At 45.3% G+C, this 25,665-nt stretch overlaps 1 protein-coding gene across 21 annotated transcripts in view; it reads right to left on the reverse strand.

Annotated features, from left to right (window-relative positions):
- Positions 1-24,516, reverse strand: part of LRRFIP2 (LRR binding FLII interacting protein 2) — a 64,455-nt gene extending 39,939 nt beyond the window's left edge. For 9 of the 21 annotated variants that reach the window (XM_031952569.1, XM_031952520.1, XM_031952577.1 and 6 more), the window contains exons 1-6: positions 24,430-24,516; positions 20,849-20,999; positions 3,722-3,808; positions 2,980-3,030; positions 860-916; positions 700-744 (exon numbers count right to left, since the gene is read on the reverse strand). In XM_031952569.1, the coding sequence (XP_031808429.1) occupies positions 700-744; positions 860-916; positions 2,980-3,030; positions 3,722-3,808; positions 20,849-20,938 (330 nt within the window). In that variant the 5' untranslated portion in view covers positions 20,939-20,999; positions 24,430-24,516. Of the gene's footprint in view, positions 1-699; positions 745-859; positions 917-2,979; positions 3,031-3,721; positions 3,809-20,848; positions 21,000-24,429 lie in introns of those variants that run through there. The other 12 variants (XM_012543931.3, XM_023498480.2, XM_023498478.2 and 9 more) reach the window with 4 other exon arrangements.
- Between the last annotated feature and the right edge of the window lie 1,149 nt (positions 24,517-25,665).

Consider the following 25,665-nt stretch of genomic DNA (forward strand, 5'->3'; position numbering starts at 1 on the left):
GCTATCTTCAAGGACATATGATCAAAACCTCAGTCAAGTTTTTTTCAAAAGAAACACAATAAAATGCAATTAAAAACATCATTTAAAAAGAATCAAGGAAATGAGACAACAGAGAAAGCAGAACAAAGCAATCTGTGGTAGAGATTCTAAAACCAAATGAATCCTCCAGAATACTTATCAACTTGTCACTACATCAGGTTCACTGCCAGTCAGAGATACAATCTAATAGCTGTGAAACAGCATTACCTAAATAAAAAATATTGTCTATTTAAAGTTCCATTTTTCCATGTAACAGAGGAATAACTTCACCTAAATTCCAAGATCTTTCCAATTTTTAAAACAATCAATTCACAAAAAAGAGGGGAGGGAACACTGGACATTCACTTACAATCGGGGCTACAGGCATGATAAGTAAAATAAATTCAGGATTACTTTATGAATTTTCCCAAATCATACATAATTCTCTGAAAGAATTAGACTTAAGACAGAAATGTCTATAGAAGATGGAAATATTTGATTAAAAGTTCTTTTTCTTCATTGTTGTTTTCAAATCACTGTTTAAATGAGGTTTTGATTGTTTCTCCAAAACAGAAAAAATGAAAAATTGATGGCACCAGAGATTATCAGCGATTCATGTATTGATTCTGTCTAAAAGACACAAAGTCTTGCTCTTGCCACAAAAATGGCGCAAATACTAACCCTGTGATTGCCAATATTTCGAGTGGACAGTGCATCCTCAACTCCCTGATAATAAAAAGAAAACAAAATAGTGATTTATGTATGAGTAGAATAAAAAGGGAAATCTGAAGACAAAGCAGAAAGAAGATAAGGAAAAATACAGGTAGATGTTATTACAAACCAGGTGGGGATGACGATGACTGGACCGGTGAGAATACCTGGCCCTTTCTGCATCTTCCTGAGAAAGGAGAGATGAAAAGTTAGTCACTGAGAAAGATGAAGGCAGCACTTGTGTCCATGTACCCATAGATACATGCAGTAGCCAAGCTTCACCATAGTCAAATGGCCAACTTTTTCAACATTCACGGAGGGGTTTGGAAAACTCAGCTCTGGGATTAGAGATATCAGAAACGATCATCCAGTAATGAAAGAGTCTGGCCTAGTAAAACACCACTCCCAATCTGCCTTTCTCTGAAAACATCACTTACATAGTATCAGGGACTTCACTAAGAACTGAAACTATTGCCTTAAAAAGCACAACCAAGAAGGGGAATTGGTCCAGCAAAGGTTGAGTTTTGTCCTAGAAATGGCCAACTCACCGTGAGAAGTAAAACAAGATGCCTTGGATGGGGAAAAGCTTGATTTGTACCCAAGTATATTTTTAAGAGACAGAGTAGATGTTCAAAATAGCAGAGAGGCTTGATAACACTTTTATATTTGCATGGAAGGTTCTTAATCTCAGAGGCAGCTGACTGCGGAGGCCAGGGATCTCCAGCAGCAGCAGCAGCAGCAGCCAGAATATCTGCCTTCTCAGGGTCTCTGTCACACACTGGAGGCACTAAGAAGGCTCAAAGGCAAACTCTCTGAAATGCTATCTTTCTCCCCAAGTAGAATTTAAAATCCTAGAGGGCCAGTAACACGATGTGTCTTTTTAATCTGAAGTTGTGACCACAGATACAAACCTATGTTTAATCCCACTCCTTTTGTTTGTTTGTTTGTTTGAGTTGGGGGAGGAAGGAAGTTGGAACTATGAAGGCATTGGTTTAGAGAATTCCCAGTGTGGGCAACTCCCTCCACTGTAAGCTCAGCAAAGCACCTGTACCTTAGACTCAAAGAGCTGCGTGGGGCACCGTGCTATCAATAAGTCTGACTACAGTTATAAAGTCTGCTAACTTCAGGCCTTTCCGACTCCAGTCTGGAAAGCGATCATACTGGCTCTCATTCTGTTCTTCATAAATTTACCTCTAAAACTTTGTCAAACTAGAAAAGTTCTGCAGCCTTATTAGGATTCAAAGGAACTGATGAACAGCAAATATACAGAAACTGGAATGCATGTTAGTGAAACAAATATTTGACCACTAAGGTTAGCCCAAAGTGATCATCCAAAACAGCCGTTCATGGTCACTTGTGTGATTACGTGATTCTAAATCATTTCTCTCTTTTCTAGAATTAATGAAAATAAGAAAATGTTAGAAAATAGGCCAATGGAATTCTCAGCATTCCAAGTAGCCTCTTCCTCTGCTCCACCTCCAACAATATCTAAACAATGTCTGGACCCAAAGAAAAGCCTGGTGGAGCTTTCTCTAAATAAAACAACTCCTATATTTTTTGTTCAGTGAATGTTTCAGCTTATAAATAATTCTGCTGAATTCTAGTCCTAATCAATCTCCTGACTGCGCTTTTAAATTGCTTGAAAAGATGTGAACTTGATTCCAAGGGAAACTTGTGTGCTAAGAGCAAGACCAGTCAGGAAGTCTGCCAATTACATATTCCGATAGAAGGAGCTGGAAGTGGTATTCCTCAGTTGCCACTGGGAAGCCTCCCTTTGGTTCATGGCTTCCTCTTGTGGCATACAATTTGGGAGCAAAGATGAAGCTAAAAAAACTAAAATGACAAGATTAGCAAAATCCTCCAAGACATTTTTAGAAGAAAAAATGGTTTGGACCATCCTTCAAACAGATCCTGTCAACCTAGTAATTCAAGACCAAAAATATATTAAGAAACCCAAAAAACCACCGCACTCACATACAAAAGGAACTCCAGTAGAAACAGTGACTCAAGCATTTCTTGCACAAAACTTTTCATAAAATACATGTGAGATTACCAGACAAAATAAAAGGGACACCCCACCTCTGGACAAATTACGTCCCCCATGGAAGGACCCTCTGTCTCCCACCACACACCCCAAACACTCTCACACGGTGGGGGACACACTGCAGACGATTAGTACCCAGCCCACCGCACTCCACTTTGTCAGTAAGTGCACATCCCATGCATGACGGGCAATCCTTCCAGACCTACCATCCACTTCTGAATCTGGCCCCATTTTCGATCATAGGAATGATGGGAGTGCTAAGAAGGCAAAAATGTCATTTCACAAAGATGTGGAAGTGAGCGAGTGTCCCCCCCAAGTATTTCATTCACAGTGCCGACAAGCTACTGAACCCGAAAGGGCTATACGGGCAAAATGCATGTGAATTAGCCAGGGCAGGCCAGGCATGGGAGCCCCCACTGATCTGAAAGGATGGATGAGGACCTGACGGGTGACTACTCCGCAACGCCCCTTCCATCTCAGATGGGCTGCAATTTCCACGGCACCAAGTACAGGGTTAGATGATGCTGGGACAACAGAGGAGCTGTAAATCCCATTTCTTTAAGGGTATAACCAAGAGACCAACCACCATCAAAAAGAATATTTTCACATTATACCCAGTACTTTTTCCCTGTCATAAAACATTTAAGTATATGGCTTCAAAAACTTTCTCAATGTGGGAATTTGCGGAGCCTGGGACAAATAAAAGAGGAGGAAAGTGTTGGTGAGGTCCAGTAATCATCCCAATTTCCATATACCTCAAGATGAACATTATCATTTCCTGACAGGAATGACTTTCTAAAACATCCCTCATGTCCCACACCAGGTCCACGCCCATTTCTATCTGTTACTGTCCTTGTGGCGGTTCGTCAGGCTTTGGTCACAGAGCATGTGATGGCCGTCCTTTGCTGGGAGAGACCCCCTCATGCCCCCTCTCCCCACTCCCTTTACCTCTTTCTGCTGCCGCTCCAGCTCCCTCATCCGGATGTCTCTCGCTTCGGCGCGGGCAGCCCGTTTGGCTGCCAGTCTGGCCTCGGCCTGGAAGCAGATTCAGAAAGAGCTATCAGAGTTATGGAAATGAGAGAAAGATCGAGTCAGTGCTCAGGGTGGGGAGGGCAAGGTGCAGAGAGGGAGCTTCATGCCTCCCAGACTGCAGGTCTGCTCTAGGACACCTTTCTTCCTTCACCTTCCCCACACAACTGATTCAGATGGTGGGTCTCTATTACAGTGATGAGCTGTCTGGCCCCTTAGAGATTTCTAATTCCAAAGAAAATAGCTGGTTAACAGAGATTATGAAAACCCAGTTGTCATTCCCCATGGGCACTCTCAGCCAAGGGCACTGACTAACAAGCTTGGGGCAAGTGTGGTCCTTTACCTGGACACTCAAGAAATGGACTTGATCTAGAGCTGGTCATCAGCCCCAACAAGACGGCATTGTTGGCCGATCTTACAAGGCTCCAAGTGAGACCAGTCAGATGAGTCACCACCGACTGGACGCCCTTTCTAGCGGTGACCCACCTTACTGCTTCTTGCCTCTCACCGCAACCATAACAAGGACCCCTGCCCTCCAACCCCAACGAACTCATACAGACACTCACACCAAGTCTCAGAGAGATGGGTGAGCTTGGCAGTTTGGGGGTGCTCTCCAGCCACCGCAATCACAAGTCGTTCCTTTCTGTCTGGTTCTTCTCATCATCCTCTCACAAATCTGCTACCCACATCTCCCCACCCCCAATGGCTCCAAAATGGTCTTATGACCAGCAAGCAAAAAGACTGGACATTCTCTCTAGCATTTGTGACCTCTCACATCACTTCAAAATGGGAAATGTGGGCCATGGATAAAGCAAGTCTCCAAGACAGAGGCCACCAAGACCCCACGTGAGCTGGGAGCAGAGAAGGCCGGTCCCGAAGGCCCAACCTTCACCAGCACTTCCTTTAGCTCCATCCACCTCGCTCCCTGCCAGGGCTGCACCAGATCAATAAGCTTGCAGGAGAATCCAACACTACAGCCTGACACTGTCCTCAACTCTTGGAGCCCAGGGAGACCCAAGAAAGGACAGGATCTGGTTCTCCAAGGAGTTCAGAATGGAACCACAGAAGGGACCAGGGCGGGCCCCGAGAGGCTAGCAGAAAGGACCATTTTCTAAGTCAGTGTAAATCTCCGTCTGTGGTCTCAACAATCTTCAGAGAACTTAATATGAAGATGATGTCACTCGCAAACAAGAGATGATGGAAGACCTCACCACTTCCACAGAATTTTTCTTCTACTTGGGCTCTGCTGGAGACATTTCCTGAGGCAGAATGATGGCAACCTTCTTGATAAGCATATATCTCCCTATTCTGTGAATTTCTTGATATTAATAATCAGAGGATCAGTCTTATAACAATGTTTTAAAGTTGTTGAATATTTAAAAAATCATTTATGATCTTATAGTACAAGGAACCACTTTACTGGAGGAAAGGTATTAAGGATATTTTTTCCTCTACTATGTCAAATGCTATTTGTAATACTCTACTGACAATAGTAAGCTCTAATAGTCTCTAAATCTTTTAGTCAACTGTGACTAATGAAGTTGTCTGCAATTAATTTTTTTTTTTTTTTAAACAAAAGCCTACCTGTTACCTTCTCACATTTCTGTTAAGGAGTTCTTTAACATGTACATGAATTATTCTTGTAAAGATTCCTTCATTAAAAAGTTTCAACAGTCAGGTAGGGCCAGTTTTGTTCTATCAAAAGTCATTTGGGGCAGAAATTTAAGACGCTGGAGAATCATGAATTGTATGGGAGGAAGCTGAGAAAGCCTCTATAGAAACTGCCCTCAAAAGAGAAGGAGTCAAAAAATGAGCACTAGGAGTCAGTAAAGAAAAATGACTAAAATCATCAAAGCTGTCAGGGAGAAGAAAATTAAATTAAAGAACCTGAATTTAAATAGATAAACCAAAAAGGATAATTTTGAAAGGAAAAATATCTCCAGATCTAGGGATAAGCATATTTCAAATTTCACTTTATTTAAAATTCCAAATTCTCTCCTACCAAATAAGAAGCTAATAAAAGCAAAATTCATTACACATATAATCATGAAAAACAAATTTCTAAATTAGCCAATTCCCAAAGGGAGAAGAAGATAGGAGAAGGGAAAGGAGGGAAAGGAGAAAAAGGAAGGGGAGGAGAGGGAAAAGGAAAGAAAACAAAAGACATTTCAAAGTACTCTGAGTCTTTAAGCTCTCTATCTAGTGGTGGATAAAGAAGAGATCTTTGGAATTACAGTTAACCTTGATCAGGATTAAGTCTTTTGAAGCTGAATGTCTTTACAATATTGCTATTAAAATGTTCTGGTTCTGCTCACTTTACTTTTCATTTATTTACCTAAGTCTTCCCAAGTTTTTCTGTAATAATTCCCTTCATCATTTCTTACAGTACAATGGAATGCCATCTGAATATTATAATACAAGAAAGCTGCCAGAATTTCTGAACATAGAAGACAAAGTGCCAATCAAACAGACTCCAGATAAAAATTTCTATGCTACAAACTCTTTTTTTTTTTAATTTAATAGCCTTTTATTTACAGGTTATATGCATGGGTAACTTTACAGCATTAACAATTGCCAAACCTCTTGTTCCAATTTTTCACCTCTTACCCCCCCCCCCACCCCCTCCCCTAAATGGCAGGATGACCAGTAGATGTTAAATATATTAAAATATAACTTAGATACACAATAAGTATACATGACCAAAACATTATTTTGCTGTATAAAAAGAATCAGACTCTGAATTATTGTACAATTAGCTTGTGAAGGAAATCAAAAATGCAGGTGGGCATAAATATAGGGATTGGTAATTCAATGTAATGATTTTTAATCATCTCCCAGAGTTCTTTCTCTGGTATGCTACAAACTCTTAAGACACTCAGCAGTTAAATTTAATGATTTCACAAATTCTGCAAGTGACCTTCAACTGTAAAATAAAGGAAATCTGAATAACTTAAGGCCATTTTGCTCCCATCAAGAACAGCAGGAAGCAATGGGAAAATGTGTTTTAAAGAGCAAAAGGAAGTTAATATGACCTGAGAGAACTTACTCTGCAAACCTGAGCCTAACCATAATTTTTTTTTTTTTTTAAGCATTTAAAATGTTACTAGAGAATACATCCAGCCATTCTGGACAGCAATTTGGAACTATGCTCAAAAGGTTATCAAACTGTGCATACTCTTTCATCCAGCAGTGTTTCTACTGGGCTTATACCCCAAAGAGATTTTAAAGAAGGGAAAGGGACCTGTATGTGCAAGAATGTTTGTGGTAGGCCTCTTTGTAGGGGCCAGAAACTGGAAACTGAGTGGACGCCTATCAATTGGAGATTGGCTGAATAAGTTGTGGTATATGAATGTTATGGATTATTATTGTTCAGTAAGAAATGACCAGCAGGATGATTTCAGAAAGACCTGGAGAGACTTACATGAACTGATGCTGAGTGAAATGAGCAGGACCAGGAGATCATTATATACTTCAACAACAATACTATATGATGACCAGTTCTGATGGACGTGGCCATCTTCAGTAATGAGATGAACCAGATCATTTCCAATGGAGCAGTAATGAACTGAACCAGCTACACCCAGGGAAAGAATTCTGGGAGATGACGATGAACCACTACATAGAATTTCCAATCCCTCTATTTTTGTCCTCCTGTATTTTTGATTTCCTTTACAGGCTAATTGTATAATATTTCAAAGTCTGACTCTTTTTATACAGCAAATTAACTGTTTGGACATGTATATATATATATATATATATTGTATTTAACTTATACTTTAACATATTTAACATGTATGGGTCAACCTGCCATCTGGGGGAGGGGATGGGAGGGAAGGAAGGAAAAAGTTGGAACAAAAGGTTTTGCAATTGTCAATGCTGAAAAATTACCCATGCATATATATCTTGTAAATAAAAAGCTATAACAAAAATAAATAAATAAATAAAATATTACTAGAAATGAAAACCATTTCTTAAGAAGTATTTGCTTCTCAGAAACCCAGAAATATAAGAAGGGTAAATAGAGCAATTAGGGTCAACAACAAAAAATTTAAAATAATACTAATGACAGCAACAACTAGCATATTATAGGGTGTACTAGGTGCCAGGCACTGGACTGAGCACTTTTTACAACTATTCTCTCATTGGATCCTCACAACAACTGTGGAGATAAGTACTCATAAACATTTTACAGGCAAGGAAACTGAGGTGGACAGCAGATAACTGACTTGCCCAGGGTCCCACAGCTAGGAAGTCACTGACATCAGGTCTGACCTTGCATCTTCCTGACCCTAGACCCAGCACTTCCTTCACTGAGCCACCAGCTGCCTGTTGCACAAAGACCATCAACAGATTTCTTTCCAAATTTGTGTGAGGAGAACTCAGACCAGCTGTGGGACCTTGGCAAACCTCTCTCGGTCGCAGTTCCTCATCCATAAAGAGGGGGTGGTAAGGACAAAGCTCCTGTGAGGAGGATTAAATGAGATAAAGTTGTATGTACAGGCTTTGTAAGTTTTACAATGTTGCACAAATGAAGTCTGTTGTTATTATTACTGAGCCAGGAGGAAAATTGGATATGAAGAATATGCAAAAACACAAAACCTAAAGAAGGTAAAGTAGAAGAAAAAAAGGAGAGCCAGAAGACAGAGCCACAATGACCACAATAGTGGAAACCAAAAGGTCAAGGAGAGAGGCCATAAAATTAACCAGTTTGGTCAAAATTAAAAGGCATTTCCACCTGTCCATCTAACTTTTTTTAAGAGAATATATTTTGGGAAGGGATTTTAGATGTTTGTGAGGAAGTAACAAGACAAATGAATCACTTTTCTATTTAAATGAATAAAATATTCCTGGGTGGTGTCTTTAGTGAAAGAAAAAAAAAAAAGAAATCATCATCTTCCAACTGAGCCGACAGAGCCTGAGAGCTCATTTTGAGTTTTGGAAGGCTTAATCCTGCCCCCCAGTCGTACCCCGCTGCACATATGCCAGGAGGTGTCACGGGTGGGGGGGAGGAGGGAGGAACAGTTGCCAACTTCGCCTGCCAGCACAGTCTCTTACAGTCATTGTGGATGAACCACAAAGATGGCCCAGAAGCCCCACTGGGGCTCTGCCACTGCTCTCAGCGATCTCAGCTCCCAGGAAGGGCTGCTGATACTTGCCTTTGGAGGAGCTGTCCCAAGGGCACAGGTGAGAATGGGGAAGCGAACCTGCAGGGCCACCAGGGGGCACTGCCAGAGACACCCCGGGGAACTCCTTTTCCCACTCAGCTTCAAATGCCCCATCACATTTCCCTGGCTTCAGGTAACTGAGGGGCCAGAAATCAATCCTGATCTTGGTGAATAAAATCTCTGAAAGATCATCTCCTCCAGGACCGTCCATTTTATAGATGAGAAACCTAAAGTTCCCAAAGGAGCTGCCGGCCATTCAAGCTCCTCCTTGGTGCCAGACCCTGTGCTAAGTGCCAAGGCTGCCCCCCCCCCAAGCAGTCCCTGCCCCCAGGGAGCTCACGGTCTCACAAGGAAGACAACAAACATGCAAACAGCCACATATAAACAGGACGTGCAGAGAGAAACTGGAGACAAATAATCAGAGACAGAAAGTGCTAGAGTTAAGGGGCATGAAAACAGGCTTCTGCTAAAAGATGGCACCTGAAGGGAGCGAGGGAAAACAAGAGCCAGACATGAGGAGGGAAAGTGTCCAGCTCAAGGGAGAGCCAGGGAGCACACGGTCAGTTGGGGGCTGGAATCAGGAAGGACTCTACATCTCCTTGATCCTGAGTGACAGGAGATCTCTGGGAAGGGGAAGGCTGACACAGCCAGACCTGAGCTGCAGGAGAATAGCCTGGGCAGCTGAATGGAGGATGGAGAGGGGAGAGCCTGGGGACAGGCCCCTGCACCCCAGCAGTTCCTGTACTAGACCCTTGAGTCTACTTGTCCGTTGTGGCTTTTTCCCCTTGCACGCCACCACATTAAGAATCAAGCTGTCATCTCTTAACTTTCTATCCCTCTCACACACAACACCATATCTATAAACATTGACTTCATATAATCAACCAATAATACACGCAGCTGGAAAGTCTTCCTCCCAAATAGTCAATGGAAATATTAATGCTCTCTGATGATGGTGGTCAAAGGCACTGGGAAGCAGAAGATCCGAGTTCGAGTCTCACTTGGCACTGAACACATCTCTCCAGCTCTCTGCCTCCTCATCTATGAAGATAAATCTGAGAAGGTCCCTTTTTATTCAACTTTCTCTGAGTTTAAGATTCACTTAAGTCATAAGGAGAAACAGAATGAGGACATACATGGGAAAACAAACAGAAGAAAAAAAGAAAAAAGATTAGCAGAGAGTTTTAGAACAAACCTTCCAATCTCAAGAACAATGGCACCATCCCCCAAGACACTGTCAGATGGGCCAATTGGAATTTTGGTAGAAAAGTCACTAAAAAGAGGAAAGGCAGCTTTACCGGGTTAACCAAGTGAACAGAGAAGAAAATCCCACTGGAAGCCCCCGCCCACCAAGAGGTCAGAAAGGAAAGAGAAGCCATCAGTTGCCTGACTGACCAACAGAGAAAGGAAGCCAAGAGATCGCCAGAAACACACGATCCACGCGGGGACTCCCCCACTAGATCCTGGGGGACAACTGGCATGGAGGGCACCACCTCCTGAACTCTCCAGCCTCACTAGGAATGGCAGACAGACGCCTCCATTTGCTGAGCGCGGTCCCACCTTACCTGCCACTTCCCATAAGATGTCTGCTATCTGAGTGTTGGGACCGTGCAGGATCCCTGCCCGGCACAAGAGAGCACCGTGGGGGAGAGGGGGACTCCCCGGGGGGCAGAACCCCCTTGGAACGCTAGCCCTGAGCCCGGTCCCACAGTGGGTGCTCACTCTAAGCGCGTGCTGACTTTCTCATGCTCCAGAAGCTTCTGTGTAGCTGGGTTACGAGCTGCAAGTGATGGGGACATAGACGTAAAAACCGAAATAATCCCTCCCCTCAAGGAGTCTGAGATCTCTATGGTCATTTGGACTTCTCTATGATCCTACAATCAATGGCAATAGATTTAAAAAAAAAAAAAAAGGTGGGCTAGCCACCCAGAAAGGGAAACACAAGAGGCCGGCCGCGGCACTGCTGGGAAAAATGAGGTGCGTCCCCAGGACAAGCGCCGCACACCCCCAATCGGAGCTGTTTGTGGCTGCTGGCCTTCAGCCATCTTCAGACCCCATTTGGGTTTTCTCCAGCTCACTTTACAGATGAGGAAACTGAGGCAGACAGTGTGAAGTGGCTTGGCCAAGGTCTAGCCTTGTCTGGGGCCACATTTGAGTCTGGGGCTGCCTGACTCCAGGCCCATAGGTCCCCCACTGCACCCCAAGTCTCTTAGTTCATTTAACTCACTGTAGGGTTTCTAGAGGAGGAAGGGGAAAATCAAGTGTAACACTCTCATCTTAAAAATGGGAGAACTGAGGCAGAGCACAATGCTTGTCCCAAGTCACACCACAAGGGGATGAGGAAAGGCCCCAAACCTTTCCAACTGAATTCCCCCCCCTCCTCCCCCACAGCTGGCTCCTCCCCAGCTCGCTTCCACCCAGACTCTGGCCTTTGTGAATTTGTCGGCTACTTTGGCCCCATCCCGTCGGGCTGACAGGTGCCTACACCTGGAAAGGCTTCCTCTGCCCATCCCTCAGACCCAACTCAAAACAGGAGCTTTTCTGGCAGGTCGTCCCTGGTACTTCCCGGGGGAGGGAGCGTCTCTCCTCCATGCCACCTGACCTGTGAGGTGGGTGCGTCTCCCCGCGGGGCCGGCCAGGCCTGGCAGCCTCTGTGACTGGCACCTAAAGGGCATTAACTATCTTGTCAGATGCAGGGATTCCAGAGGGTGGGAGCCAGGACCCAATGCAGAAACAACAAGCCGTTCAGATTGGGGGAAGGGAGAAGCACACAAAGCAGAGGACCGGAAGTGAATAAACTGATAAAATTGGTGGTGGAGGGGGATGTTGGAGAGAACGTTTCTGATTGTATAATCTGTGCAAACTCAATCAGAGGCCACAGATATCCTAGTCACCATCACCCAGATGATATTTTGTTTCCAATAAATCAGAAACCAAATTTGCTATATTCTAGGTACTCACTGCCCACATCAAGCAAAATGACTAATTGGAACAGCTAATGCTGAGTCACTTGGCCCCACAAATGCAGAGCACAGCTCAGAAACAAAGAAGACATGACATCAAAGCCACAATATTTACTGGGCTGTCATGGTTTCTAAACTAAACACACACACACACACACACACACACACACACAAACAAACAAAATTTAAAAGGGGCATTACTCTATATTCTCTCTTTTATTAGTCCAGAAAAAAAGTATATATTCCTTCCTTAATTAAAAACCTCACTGGATTTTTTTGTGTGTAAATTTTTTATTCACTTTAAACTTAAACACTGACCCAGAAAAGAAAGAACTTTTCCATGTACACAGCCAACTATTAAAAGAGGATTCAATATAAAACAAAAAAATTCAATTTCAAGAAAAATCTATGTAATAAACACCACATACTGTTTCTCAAGCTGCCCAACTTTTCTTTGCTTCCTTATAGGTTTCCTTTCATTTCCTGCTATGCACTTTTTGCTTTATTCCCTTACCCCAAAGGGATTTTTTATTATATTGGCTTTACCTACCCATAAACAATAAATACTACTCCAATTATTTAAATCTGACCCTGTTTGTATAACAAGTGTTTTAAATCTATTTTTGTGTAATTCCTACATCTATTTTGACAAGTATTCTCAGGTATTTTATATTGTCTAGTTATTTTAAATAGTCTAGCACAAAACTGAATAATATTGATGACACTCGGTGAATTTTTTAAAATCACACTTAACCACATTAAAACCTTTTTAAAAAACTCCTTACAAGCTCAGGGGAAAAAATATCCTTGCCACCAAAGTCCTTACCATTTTTGAAAGACTCAATGTCAGAAATGGATATGGTTTCAAGCAATGAAAATAACATAACCATTCTGGAAAGCAATTTGGAACTATACTCAAAAAGTTGTCAAACTGTGCATACCCTCTAATCCAGCAGTGTTCTACTGGGCTTATATACCAAAGAAATCTTAAAGGAGGAAAAGAAACCCACATGTGCAAAAATATTTATGGCAAGAAACTGGAAACTAAGTGGATGCCCATCAATTGGAGAACAACTGAATAAGTTGTGGTCTATGAATGTTATGGAATATTATTGTTCTGTAAGAAACGACCAGCAGGATGATTTCAGAGAGGCCTGGGGAGACTTAGATGAACTGATACTGAGTGAAATGAGCAGGAGCAGGAGATCATTATATACTTCAACAATACTATATGATGATGAATTCTGATGGACATGGCCATCTTCAACAATGAGAGGATCCAAATCAGTTCCAGATAAGTGATGAACAGAACTAGCTACACCCAGAGAAAGAACATTGGGAAATGAGTGTGGACCACAACATAGCATTTGCACTCTTTTCTGTTGTCATTTGCTTGCATTTTTGTTTTTCTTCCCAGGTTATTTTTACCTTTTTTCTAAATCAGATCTTTCTTGTACAACAAGATAACTGTATAAAATATGTATACATATATTGTATTTAACATATACTTTAACATATTTAACATGTATGGGACTACCTGCCATCTAGGTGGAAGGAAGGAGGGGAGAAATTGGAACAGAAGTTTTTGCAAGGGTCAATGTTGAAAAATTACCCATGCATATGTTTTGTCAAGAAAAAGGCTATTATAATAAGAAGTAAACAAAATAACATAAAAAGATGCACTATTTTGTCCCTGCTGGCTAAGGACCACCAGGCCTCGCTTTCATGATTGCAGCTGAAAGTTCTACATACTGTCTCTTCTTATTAGAACACAATCTCTTTGGAAACAGGACTGTCTTGCTTTTCTATGGGGACCTCCAGTGCTTTGCACACAATAAAAGCTTAATAAATGAATTTTCACCTATTCATTAGAATTAGCAGGTCAAATACTATGTTTCTTTTTTAAGTGAGGATCTGAGTCCCTTTCCAACACTCAATTCTAGAATCTCTCTCTTTAAACAGGCTGTTTGTTTAAAGATAATTCTTTATTGAGGGCCCTATTCAACCTAACAATTTACAGGGAGATGGAACTAGGAAAATGCAAAATTGTGAAATCCATCCTAAAAAGAAAATATAAATATTTATCCAGTCCTTTTTAGATGTAATAAACTAGAAATTTAATAAATGAATATAAAAAGAACCTGTGATTTCATTTGGGAAACTTTAAGACCATAACAAATCCTAGCTAAATCCTAAAGAACTTCCCAAGGTGTTGAGCTTAAATGATTTCCCTAGGATCAGACAGGGATGTGGCACATTTGACTCCAGGTCTTTCAGTGTCTAGGCCAACCACTCAATACAATAAACTGCTTCTGGTTCAACAAACCCCAATTTAATCAATAAGCATTTATCAAGTACCTAATAAATTCCAGTCAGCAGCTAGGAGTTGAAGATTTAAAGAAAAAGACAAACTAATCCCTACCCTTAAGGAGCTTACAATCTAGCCAAGGAAAACAAAATACATGCATTACATGCCAAACAAAAGAAACCGAGGGATTCTAAGAGGTCGGAGACAAGAGGCCAAAGGATTGGCAGGATGGAAGAATGGAACCCGGGATGCTGTGTGTAAGGAAAAGTCAGAAGGCCCACTTGGTAGGGCTTGCGGCTGAGAAAGGGAGTTGGTACCCAATGGTGAAGCACTCTGCATGGCAAACAGAGCTTCTAGCTCATCTTGAAGCAACAGGGAGCTCCTGCTCTTAGCTAGTGGGGGAGAACTCATGGGATCTCTACGGCAGGGAGTTCACTTTGGCAACCGTGGAGAACAGTGGCACAGCGAGGGAAGGAGCATCGAGAGGCTGGTATGATAGTCTGGGGCCGACCCAGGGTGGCCAGGGTACAGAACAAGAGAAGGGGGCCCGTGTGAGAGGAGAGGAGGAGGAAGAAATGGCATCTGTCTTTGACCGTAGGGTAAGAATCCGGAGGCAAGGATGATGACAGAGTTGTCGATCTGACCGGAAAGATGGTAGAGTTCTTGGCCACGATAAGTCTGGAAAAACGGTAGATTTGGAGGGGGCATGTTAGCTCTCCAGTGCAGACAGCTGATGACACAGGAAGCCCAGAAAGAAAAGTGGGCTGGGCACAGAAATCTGGGAATCATCAGCAGAGAGAAGATAATTAGATACATATGAGCTGGTGAGTTCACTCAGAAAGAGTCTACAAAGAGAAGACCGGACCCAGGCTTGGGGGGCACTCCCTCGCAGTTTTTAGGGGGGTGATAGAGACTATGAGCCAGCAAAACAGCCTGAGGGAATGGACTGGCAGGCAGGAGAGTCACTTGAGAGCTGCCTCACAAAACCCAGAGAGGAGAGGGTCCTGGAGGAAGAGAATGTGGTCAATGGTCAGAGGCTGCCCAGGAGGCAGCAAGGATGAGGCTTGTGAAAGTGCCATAAGATTTGGCCACTTCAGAGAGAGAAGGGTCAGCCGGAGGCAGGGCAGGGAGCTGAGAAGAGTGGGAGAGCGGAGGAAGGCCAGGCGCCAAACACAGACTTTTTTCATAGAATAAAGGGAAAGGGAGGAAAGCTACAGGCTGGCAGCAGGGAAGTCTGCTATTCCCTTGCTAGTCTTGAACGTCTTGGAACACGTCATGGATAAACTTATCCTTGAGTACAGCCCTCGAAATACCTCATCAATTAACAAAGTGAGAGAGAGACAGACAGAGACAGAGAGACAGAGACAGAGAGACAGAGAAAATATATTTATATTTTCAAATGATACAAAAAATGGTGCTTATTGCTCACCAGGGAATGTTCAAAGGCCCCCTCCCACACGGTCAGCTTCTGAGGGACAATGCCCTTGTACTCTAAGACTATCTTATAAAGAACTTAAAAAGATCCAACAACCTGAGTCTATAAAACACTTTGAACAAGAAGGACTGGCACCTGAAGCGGGCAGGCCAAAGGATGCTGAAAACTAGCATTAGGATGTATCAGATAAGGTTACAGAGACCCAGGTCTGCAAAGCTACCTGGAAGCCCCGGGCACCATGAAAACTTTCTTCAGTCAGAATGCCCTCTCTGGGGCAGGTGCTGAAAGGGTGACTGATTCTTTCTTGACAAAAGAACTCTTGGTCCCAGGTAGCGCTGCCGTTACCCAAAGCTGGGCGCTGCTCACAAAAACAGTAATGAGCAAAGGCCGAAGTAACTCCATCAGAAAGAGGTCAAAGAAGACACTAATACTGGTATTTACAGCAACAGCAACTCAACCTGCTTAAAACAAGCTGTCGACTCCAGAACATGGGAAGTGAACAAAAACACAAACACAGGCCACGTCCACACAAGTCTGGCTGACATGAGACGGTGGCCTACCAGTTCTGGAGGGTGAGAAAAGCTGCGAACTCTGCCTCGAGTCAGTGAATGAATGGTCTGCAGACAAGATGGGCAAACATCACGGAGAAGAACAAGCAAAGGTCCCCAAGCGTGTCCCCTCCCAAACATCCAGTCCTGGAGATGACCGCGGTCACCAGTCCTGCCTTGGTCAGCATTAGCACACGCTTCCCAGGAGCTGCTGTCATAAAGTCAGCCAATCCCAGGCCGAGAACTTGACTTTGACTCGGGGGAGGGGGGAATTCCAGAGCAGAGTATTAGGAGAAGGCTGGCCCAGCCCAGGCCGAGAAGCCAGTGTTGGGGCAGCGGGCGAGAAGCCACGGCCACACCGCTCCTCCTCCCTAGGCCCCCGCTTCCACATTTGGCAGGTGGGGGGTTGGGTCTCCAATCACTAATCCTATCAGTGTCAGACACTACTAACCACAGGAAAAGCGAGTGGGAGGAAGACTATGGAGCAATGAAATGTCAAGATAAGGAATTAGCCTTTGACACTAAAGTCTGCTGAATAAAGAAATGACATAAGAAAAGTAAATGATGAAATTGCAAAGTTGAACTGATTCCCACAAAGCAGGAAGACCAAGACACACACACACACACACACACACACACACACACACACACACACAATTTACAAGCATTTGTTAAGCACACAGTATGGGCCAGAAACTACAACATCCCTGGGGATACAAAATGCACTTTTTAGAAACAATTCCTGGTCCACTTGGTAAACACTGGCATGTACAGAGCACACGAAGTCCCCACGAGGGTGTTTGCCATCACCGGCCGCTGAGTAATTGAAAGAATGAGGGATTCCATGATACCGAGCAAAGGGAATGGCCTATTCCAGGTGTGGGAGACGACATGCTCACGGGGCGGGAAGATGGAGAAGGCGGCTTGGTCGGGTCACAGGGCACTGGACCGAGAGGAACCTATGCTAAGGCAGAAAAGAGGGAACTGGCTGTGGGGTGCGTGTGGGTGCTCTGTAAAACGGGCTTCTTAAACTTTTCCCACTCGTGACCCCTGTTCACTGGAGAAACTGCTGCCTGCCCGGGCCCAGAGGGGCATCCAGGAGCACACACAGTCATTTGCCATCCCCATGTTCCAGTGTACACAGCAGGGCACGTGTATGTGCAGGGTGAGCCGGTGAGGAGGGGGCCTACGAGACAAGGGGACCCGCACCGAGCGTTCGGCGCCGCCAGCTCCAGAGGCTCTGCCAGGCTGATCACTTTTAAGCTAAATGCTTGGAGGGTAACCTATGGTTGCAAATCATAGAACAGCAGCAGCTCAGAAGACAAACTACAGCCAAATTAAGGGAAAAATGGAAAGATATCCAGCACCCCCAAACAATCCGCTGGACGCGGCCAAAATGACAAGAAAGGCAGGAGTGTCCAGGGATGCCCCGCCCCCTGGATGCCAGGAAGAGAAGCTATTCAAGCCCTGAGACCACGAGGGGGCCACTGGCATCAGAGAGATCCAGAACCCCACCAAAAGGGACCCTAGCCTGAGAGGCCCGGAGCCACGTGAGGCCAGCAGAGAGCCTTCACTTGGGGAAGCTGGAGTGGGCCCAGAGAACTATGGGGAAATGGTCAGAAGCATTAGGTCCAAAGGCTGCCCACGGCCTCCTTGCCACGCTCCCACTCAGCTTCCATGGTGCGGGTCCAACTGGGTCAGCAAATGCCCAAAGGCTGCCCAGCCCATCCAGCCCTTCGTGAGCTGGCTCTGAGCTCTCTGTCCAGGCTCCTCTGACCACCTGTCCCCTTCGAGGGTCCACGTAGCCCACACTCCCCTCGGTCCTTCACACACTTCCACGCCTTTACCCCAGCTGTGCCCCAAGCCTGGAACACTCTCAGCCCTGAACCTCACTGAGACAGCCTCTTGTCAGGGACCACTCTAGCCAAGGCTTTGCTCATTGTTCCCTCCTGGTGTGTGCTCTCCCTCAGAACCCTGTGCTCTCTCCTCACTCACGCCCCACGACCCCCACGGGGGAAGCTCTCTGAGGGCAGGAGCCACGTCCTCCACATGGCAGGCCCTTGAGGAAGCCCGTGGGCCAGCTCAACGCTGCAGTATCTGATGCACGGGTGTGAACGAAGTCTTTTTAAAGAGGTTTCCCTTTAAGCCCGGGAGCAGCTCCGTGCTTATGTGATAACCGGATCCGAGCCTCTCCCGTTACAAGGGAGCCTTTGTGCCAGGCTGCTCGAGGCAGTCGGGGCCCAGCCGGGCTCCGCAGATAAAAATAAAAGCAGACACACCAGCTGCGGGGACACCCTGCATGAAGTGCCCTCACAGCTCCACCCCCGTTATAGGCGCTGGGCCCTGATTTCCAGGTGGTGAGCAAGAGGCCTGCTCCTCAACCAGCATCTGCCAAGGACAAGGGCTGTGTAAACCCACCTGTCCCCTTCTGCTTGGCTGCAAACCCCACAACTAACTCAGGGGAGGGACAGCCTCAAGCCCCGGGGGCCTCAATGTCCCAGTGGGACCCCAAAAAGGGTCCCAGGAAGTAACACCTCCCCTCATCCTTCAGCAGAAATCAGGACAAAATAATCCCGAGTCTGCGTTAGCTTTCTGGAGAGCAATCCAAGTCTGGCTTAGGAAACAAATGTGGCCAGAAATGTCCTGTAACTGCAAACACATGTACGATATTTTTCAATGTGCTCTTCAATGCATCAATCCCTTCATTTAACTACTATCTCTATACTATAAGTGGCAGACCAGGACAGGCTTCCTGTGGGAAATGGCTGCTGAGCAGACATGACAAAGCTAGAAGGGGAGGCAAGGGGCAAGATGGACCAGCCACGCAAAGGCACTGAGACCAAAGATGAGAGGGCAGGGACGGGGGAAGCGATGGGAAGGCTTTTTAAAAGGGGGGAGAGGGGGAAAACTTTATTCTAGAGTAAAAAAGTAAGCTCATGGAACTTCTTAAGCAAGGGAATGCCACAGAGGGCCTTGCACTCTCAGAAAATCAACTTGCAGCTGTGTCAGAGGAGGCTGGGGGCCTGAGCTGAATTAGGAGGCTCCTGGCGAGGGAGCAGCTCTGAGTGAAAAGATGGAGACAAATGGTGGAGACAAAAACAGAATCATCTGCAGCTGGCAAGGGAGGGGAGAGAGACTGATTCTAAGCTTGTAAACCCTGATGACCATCTGAATGGTGATACTGTTGAGGGAAGATGGGAAGGTTGGAGGCGAGAAGAGGACTTCCACCTGGAGATGGGGATGGAGCCCTGAATTTGATGCTAACTGGCTCCCACAGCCCCAAGAGTCACCTGAAGAGAGACGAGACCCCGGAGAGCAACAGTGCAGAGGGAAAGCAGCCCATGGTCAAGGACAACAGCATTGGGGGGGGGGGGGGGACACGAACAGTAATGTCCAGGAAAGGTGCTTGAGGAGTAGTTGGGGAGGAGGAAGAACCCAGAGGGAGCAGGGTCCCGAGCTCCAAGGAGAGAGGAAGTAGTTACTGAGGCAGATGCTTCACAGTGGCTTGGACACACCCGGGTTTGGGCCCCGGAAGAGAAGAAGGGTCTGATTGCCTTTTATACTGACTTCAAACTTCTCTGCGAAACAACGACAGATCCCTCTTCTGAATATCAACATGCTCTAAGTGTGCGGTGTGGCTGCGATCTACATCTCTACAAAATTAGAAATGATCATCAGGCAGAAGACAAGAGGAAGCTCAACACAGGAAAAAAGTGGAGGAAAGGACGTCATCAAAGAAATGTAGGCTCAAAAAAGGTCTGCTCATGTGCTGAGCAACACTGGAATCCACATGATTTACAGAGGATTTGAGAAAGAGCCCTAGCCCCAAGTCAGAGAGCCAACCATGGAAAACTTAGGGGAGGGGGATCTGGATGAGCCTCACTCCCAATGGACCCTGGAAAGCCAGGGGCCCCAGGAATGGCCAGTCAGGGCAGCCGCAGAGACAGCCGTGTTTCCTGCTGACCAAGATCACGGCCTCCTTTAGGACATTAGTCAACACAGCCAACAGGAGGGAGGATAGCCACTCATTAGAGATCTCACTACAGGGCCTTGGGCAGGACAGGAAGGGACACCCAGGACCAGGACTACGGGAACCGCTTGCTGCCCTGCCTCAGAAAGGGCTTCCCCCGACCCCTGGGTTAAGTCCAGCTCAGAGACATGGAGTGGGAGGAGCCAGGAGTCAGCACCCACAGGGGCACCACACTAGTGGCCCCCGGACTCAGACCCTGCAAAGGGATAAGCATTTCTGGAGCCCGCACAGACCTCTCTGGTGATAACCAGCCTGCATTACATGGACACACACTACTCGCTGATGTGTAAATGTGTAAACACAAACTGCGGCCAATTAGAACAAGCACTTTAAGCAGAAAGTGAAGAGCGGAGAAAACTACCCTTCAGAGAAGGGGGCAGCTAGCAAAGGCAGGCGGCCACGTTTCTCCACAGCAGCTTTCTCAGAAATGCAGGGTTAGGGATTGGCACCTAGCGCAAGGCCCTGGCCCAGGGAAGCCGGTGCTTGTGCTTCCATGAAGGAGCCCTCAGTCCCCTCAGAGGGTAACACTCCGGCTCTCCTGACACAACCACCCTATTTGGGCAACAGCACATTGGGAGGGATTTCCAGTTCACAAACCTCTCGAGCGATGTTGCTCAAAGCTTCATCTTCTGCAGAGAAGCGGTCTTTGACTGGCGTTCTCTTCCTTCCCGACCCAGGAGTCCCCATTTTGTTTTCTTGAGTGTTGAGTGACTCTTAAAAACTGAGTACTGACATCAAGTTTTTAATCCTGAAAAAGAACAAAATCACGAATAAGTTTTTTTCTTCATTTCTTAAGCCAAGCTACTACATTTTGTTGTTTACATTTAAAAATAAAATTTAACATTCTTTTTCCAGAAGCCATTTTTATTTTGATTAGATTTGTTTACTCTGTGACAGAAACTGTCCCACAAATATAAAGAAAGAAAAGTGGCCTATATTCTACTGGAGAGACAAGGCCCAGCCTAGCCACGTAGCCAGCATCGTGAAGAGCTGTGCACCAGAAGACTGGAAAGAGACCCGAGTTAGCGGGAGCCACTGTTTAGTGAGTAGAGAGGTGAGGTGGTCAGACAATCCCGGGGAGAGCCGAGGGATGACAGAGACGTGATGGTCCAGACGAGCAGGGCGAGGGCCTGAGGGGATGGCAAACAGCAGATGCGGTGACCACGAGAGACGACAACCACGCAGTGGTGGATGTAAGGAGTCAAGGAGGAGACCTGAGCCACCAGCCTGGGGAGAATGGGAAGAGGGGAGGCTGGGAGGAAAAGGATGAAGGGCTCCTTGCTAATGTTGAGTCTGAGACCAGGAATGCTGCTGCTCAGTCCTGTCGGACTCTTCATGGCTTCATGGCTGGGGTTTTCCTGGCAGAGGTTGGAGACACCCGGCTGGTTTGCCATGGTCTGCTCATTTCACAGAGGCAGGAGAGGTAAGGGACTAGCCCAGGGCCCCACAGCTGCCTAGGAGTCTGAGGCCAGAGCCGAGCTCAAAGCGGGTCTCCCGACTCCAGGCCCAGTGCCCGGTACCACAGGCTGCGCAGGGCAATGTGTCCAGGAGGCAATGGGTGACGGGAGACTTGCGGTCAAGAGAGAAGTTAGCATGGGAGAAACAGATCTAAGAATCATGTGCACGGAGACCATAAATGAGGTCAAGAAAGTCTATGGAACTGACCTGAAGGAAGCTCCAGCAGAGGAGACTGACAAGGAACAAGCAGATGGGCCTAAGACACCCAGAGAAAGGGAGTGTCCGGGAGAAGAGATGAATGGCAGGGAGGGCTGCAAAAAGGTGGAGGAGGAGGAAGAGGATCCAGAAGAGACCATTAACCTGGGCAGTTTCACTTGTGATCCGAGACAATCCCAAAGTTCTCCTGAAGGGAAATGCTCTCTGCCTCTAGGGAAAGAACTGATGGTGGCAGAATGCAGATCCACTTTATCTTTCATTTTTCACTTTATTTTTTTTTTTATGATTTTTTTTTTCCTTTGGGCCTAATGACTACTATGGCTGATTTGGAAATAGGTTTTACATAATTGCACATATATAACCTATATTATATTGGAGGTGAGAGAGGGGGAAAAAATTGGAAGTCAGATTTTTTTAAAATGTTAAAAAAAATTGTCTTTACATGTAATTGGGGGGAAATAAAATCTCTAAAAGATTTTTAAAAGATTTGGCAATTAATAATAACAGTTAACACCCATACAGCACCTACCATGGCCAGCGCACTGTGTGAAAAACTTTACAACTGTGACCTCATTGATCCCTCACAACCACTCCCTGAGGCAGACATTACTTCCCATAGCTGAAGAAACTGATGCAAAAAGAGGCCACGTGACTTGCTGAGCCGCACAGCTAGGAAGTGTCTGAGCCTGGGTGGGAAATTAGGCCTAGAGGCCTCCAGGCTCCACCACTGAGTCCCCTGCTGCCACTCTACCCAGGGAGGAGGGGAAGGGGTGACACCTGGTTCCAGGGGTGCCTTAGGAAGGTCATTGGGATGGCAGCCAGGCCACGCCCCCAGATGACCCAGGCCTGGGACCGGAGTCTCCCAGTGACAGGAGTCTCTCTTTAGAAAGCAAGGCCGGCTGTCCACGGCAGATCTGCGGTAAATACGGGTTTTACTTGGCATGTAACTGCAAAATTTTTTATAGAATGTTTTGGGAAGGGGAGAGATGGAAGCCAACGTAATCTGAAAGTTATAACAATCATCCAGTCTGGATGGCGATCACCTTTTGGACGCTGAGGAGCTCTGGATCCCCCACAGACCCCAGAGCCTGACAGTGTCAGTCACTTGCTCTCTCTGGGGAGGCACAGGCCATCTCCCCAACATTCCTTGTGGCCTCCGAGCTGGTGCTTAATAATCACTTGGCAGCAATCAGGGGAGCCTCCCAGGGCTGGTGCAGAACAGAGCGGGCTGATCTGAGCTCACAGGATGGCCCAGGTACTGGGCTTCTACCGGTGGGGGGCAGGAGGTGGCCCGGAACTGAACCTGGGGGCAGTGTGAGTGATGGAACAAGGCCTGAGGGGGGTCTAAGGGTGGCAAAGGGCACAGAGATCAAGACCCGAGCAATGACAAGGTCAGTATGACCTGAACCAAGTGAGAGTCGATCCTAGGGATGGCCAGGAGAACCAATGTGGCCCCCTGGGGGGCCAGAGAGGAGCTGGAAGAGGAGAAGGCAGAGGAAGAGGCAGAAGGGACCTCAAAGGGTACCCAGCCCCTGCCACAAGCATCTCAACGTTTCCCACCTGGCTGCTCGCCTGCAGAATCAAATCAACTCTGAGAGGAAGGGGATGGAGGGTAAACAGCAGAGGGAATCAGTCCCCCACTGAAGGAGAGGCTCACCATTTCCCAGCTGGCTGCCTCTCTGAAAAGGGCTCCCTCCCTCCTTCTTTCCTTTTATGACCCATCTTCTTCTACTTCAGACCCCTTGAGGGCAAGGACTGTATCCTCAGCAGCGTGTACAGTGCTTGGAACAGGGCACATAACAGGCATTTAGTAAATGACTACTGACTGACTGACCCTCTACTACAGACACTTTAACAATGAGGAAATTTCAGAGGAGCTTTTAAGATGGTACAATTAAGAGTAACATTAAGCATTTGGCAGCACGAATTTCTCAGACAAATAAATCAGGCAACATGCATAAAGTACAAACTTCCTCCTACTTAACATGTTCATCTATACACCACCTCTAAAAATTTATATAATATTATTTTTTTCTGGAACACAACACCATCAATATTCTCACTGTTTGGTTCACAACTGCCAAAAACTGTTTCTATGATCCATTTCTGTTTACAAGAATAAGAGCCATTTCCCAATTAATAAAAGTTAAAAGGTGAAAGAAATGAATATATAGTTTTTAGGGGAAGAAATACAAACTATCAATAGCCATAGTAAAAACTGCTCTCAATCATTAATAGAAAAAGCAAATTAAAGCAAGTCTCATCACCATAAGAATGACTAAGTTGACAGAAAAGTAAAATGACAAATGCTGGGGCAATATTGGGATAATAAGTACACTAATGCACTGCTAGGAGAGCTATAAATTAATCCATCCATATTGGAAAGCAATTTGAAATGGTGCTCAAAAAAACAATAAAATGTGCATACTTTCAGCTCATCGGTTATTGCTACGAGAGTTCTATTACACAAAGATCAAAGAAACAGGAAAGATACCCATACATACAAAACTATTTCCAGCAGTTCTTTTTCTCATGGCAAAGTAGTAGAAACTGAGGGGATGCCCATCAATTCAGGATTGGCTGAGGGAGCATGGTATATGATTGTGATGGAATACTATTGTGATGGAATACTACTGTGATGCAAGAAAAGATGAAAGGGATGGTTTCAGAGAAACCTGGAAAGACTTATACAAACTGATGCAAAGTAAACAGTGGAGAACCATTTACATAGCAACAGCAATATTGTGAGACAGTCAACTGCGAAAGACAGTCATTCTGAGCAAGATGATGGAATCAACCACTGTTCCAAAGGCATCATGGTGAAATATGCTAACCACCTCCAGATAGAGAAGCGATAACCTCAGACAGAGGAAACATTTCTTCTTTCATTTTCTTTTGGGGGGGACATAGATAATGCAGAAATTTGTTTTGAATAACTGTACATATAATGAAAAGGGTTTTGGTGTTTCTTATCTTCTCAATGGGCAAGAGAAGGAGAGATTTAAAACAAAATAAAGCAAGATTTTAAAATCCATTTCTATTCCAGACACATAATATATTTAAGAAAAGGCATTTATCTGGGACTCTGGAATACTACGGATCACATGATACTTTACAGAGTTGAAAAGCCAATTCTTATTAAGGAATAAAGTAATAGGTTGCATAAACAGAACTAATCACATAGTCATGAAGTGCTGCAAATCGTATCTCTGATACAGACTGCCTGAGGGACTATGAATTTCATATCTTAAGTTCTCCAAGAAGCTCTTCCAGACTGTCTGCATTGGTGGAGAAAATCTCTCTTTGGGAGTTCCTCATACAATGAATAGGGCTGGTCAAAGTAAATACTTGAAGTAGATGCTACCTAACAGCAATGATCCATACACTTAGGATACTGTTGTGTGTCACTGAGCTAAGGATCTTAAATTGTTTTATTTTTTGTTGAAGGAGTATCTTCTTTTTAAGAACAGGAGAGTCTTATGTGACCAGAGTCAAACAAGTCAGATCAAAGAACTTCTCTTCTTTTCACGTGAGACCTGCCAGGTGCTGCTTGCTTTTTTTGTCCCTTCATGTTCAGAGTTCCCAGATGATTGAGAGGACCCATCTCAGAACAACCCACAAACAACTCAGAAATGCACAGGGAAATCCAGAGACGGAGTTTCTCAAAGGGGCTGACTCCAGCCTTCTCAGAAACACAAACTCTTGCTAAGATAAGACACCAAGAATGAACTGAAGCAGAC

The sequence above is a fragment of the Sarcophilus harrisii genome, chromosome 1 (genome assembly GCF_902635505.1).
Source record: "Sarcophilus harrisii chromosome 1, mSarHar1.11, whole genome shotgun sequence".
Lineage (NCBI taxonomy): Eukaryota > Metazoa > Chordata > Mammalia > Dasyuromorphia > Dasyuridae > Sarcophilus > Sarcophilus harrisii.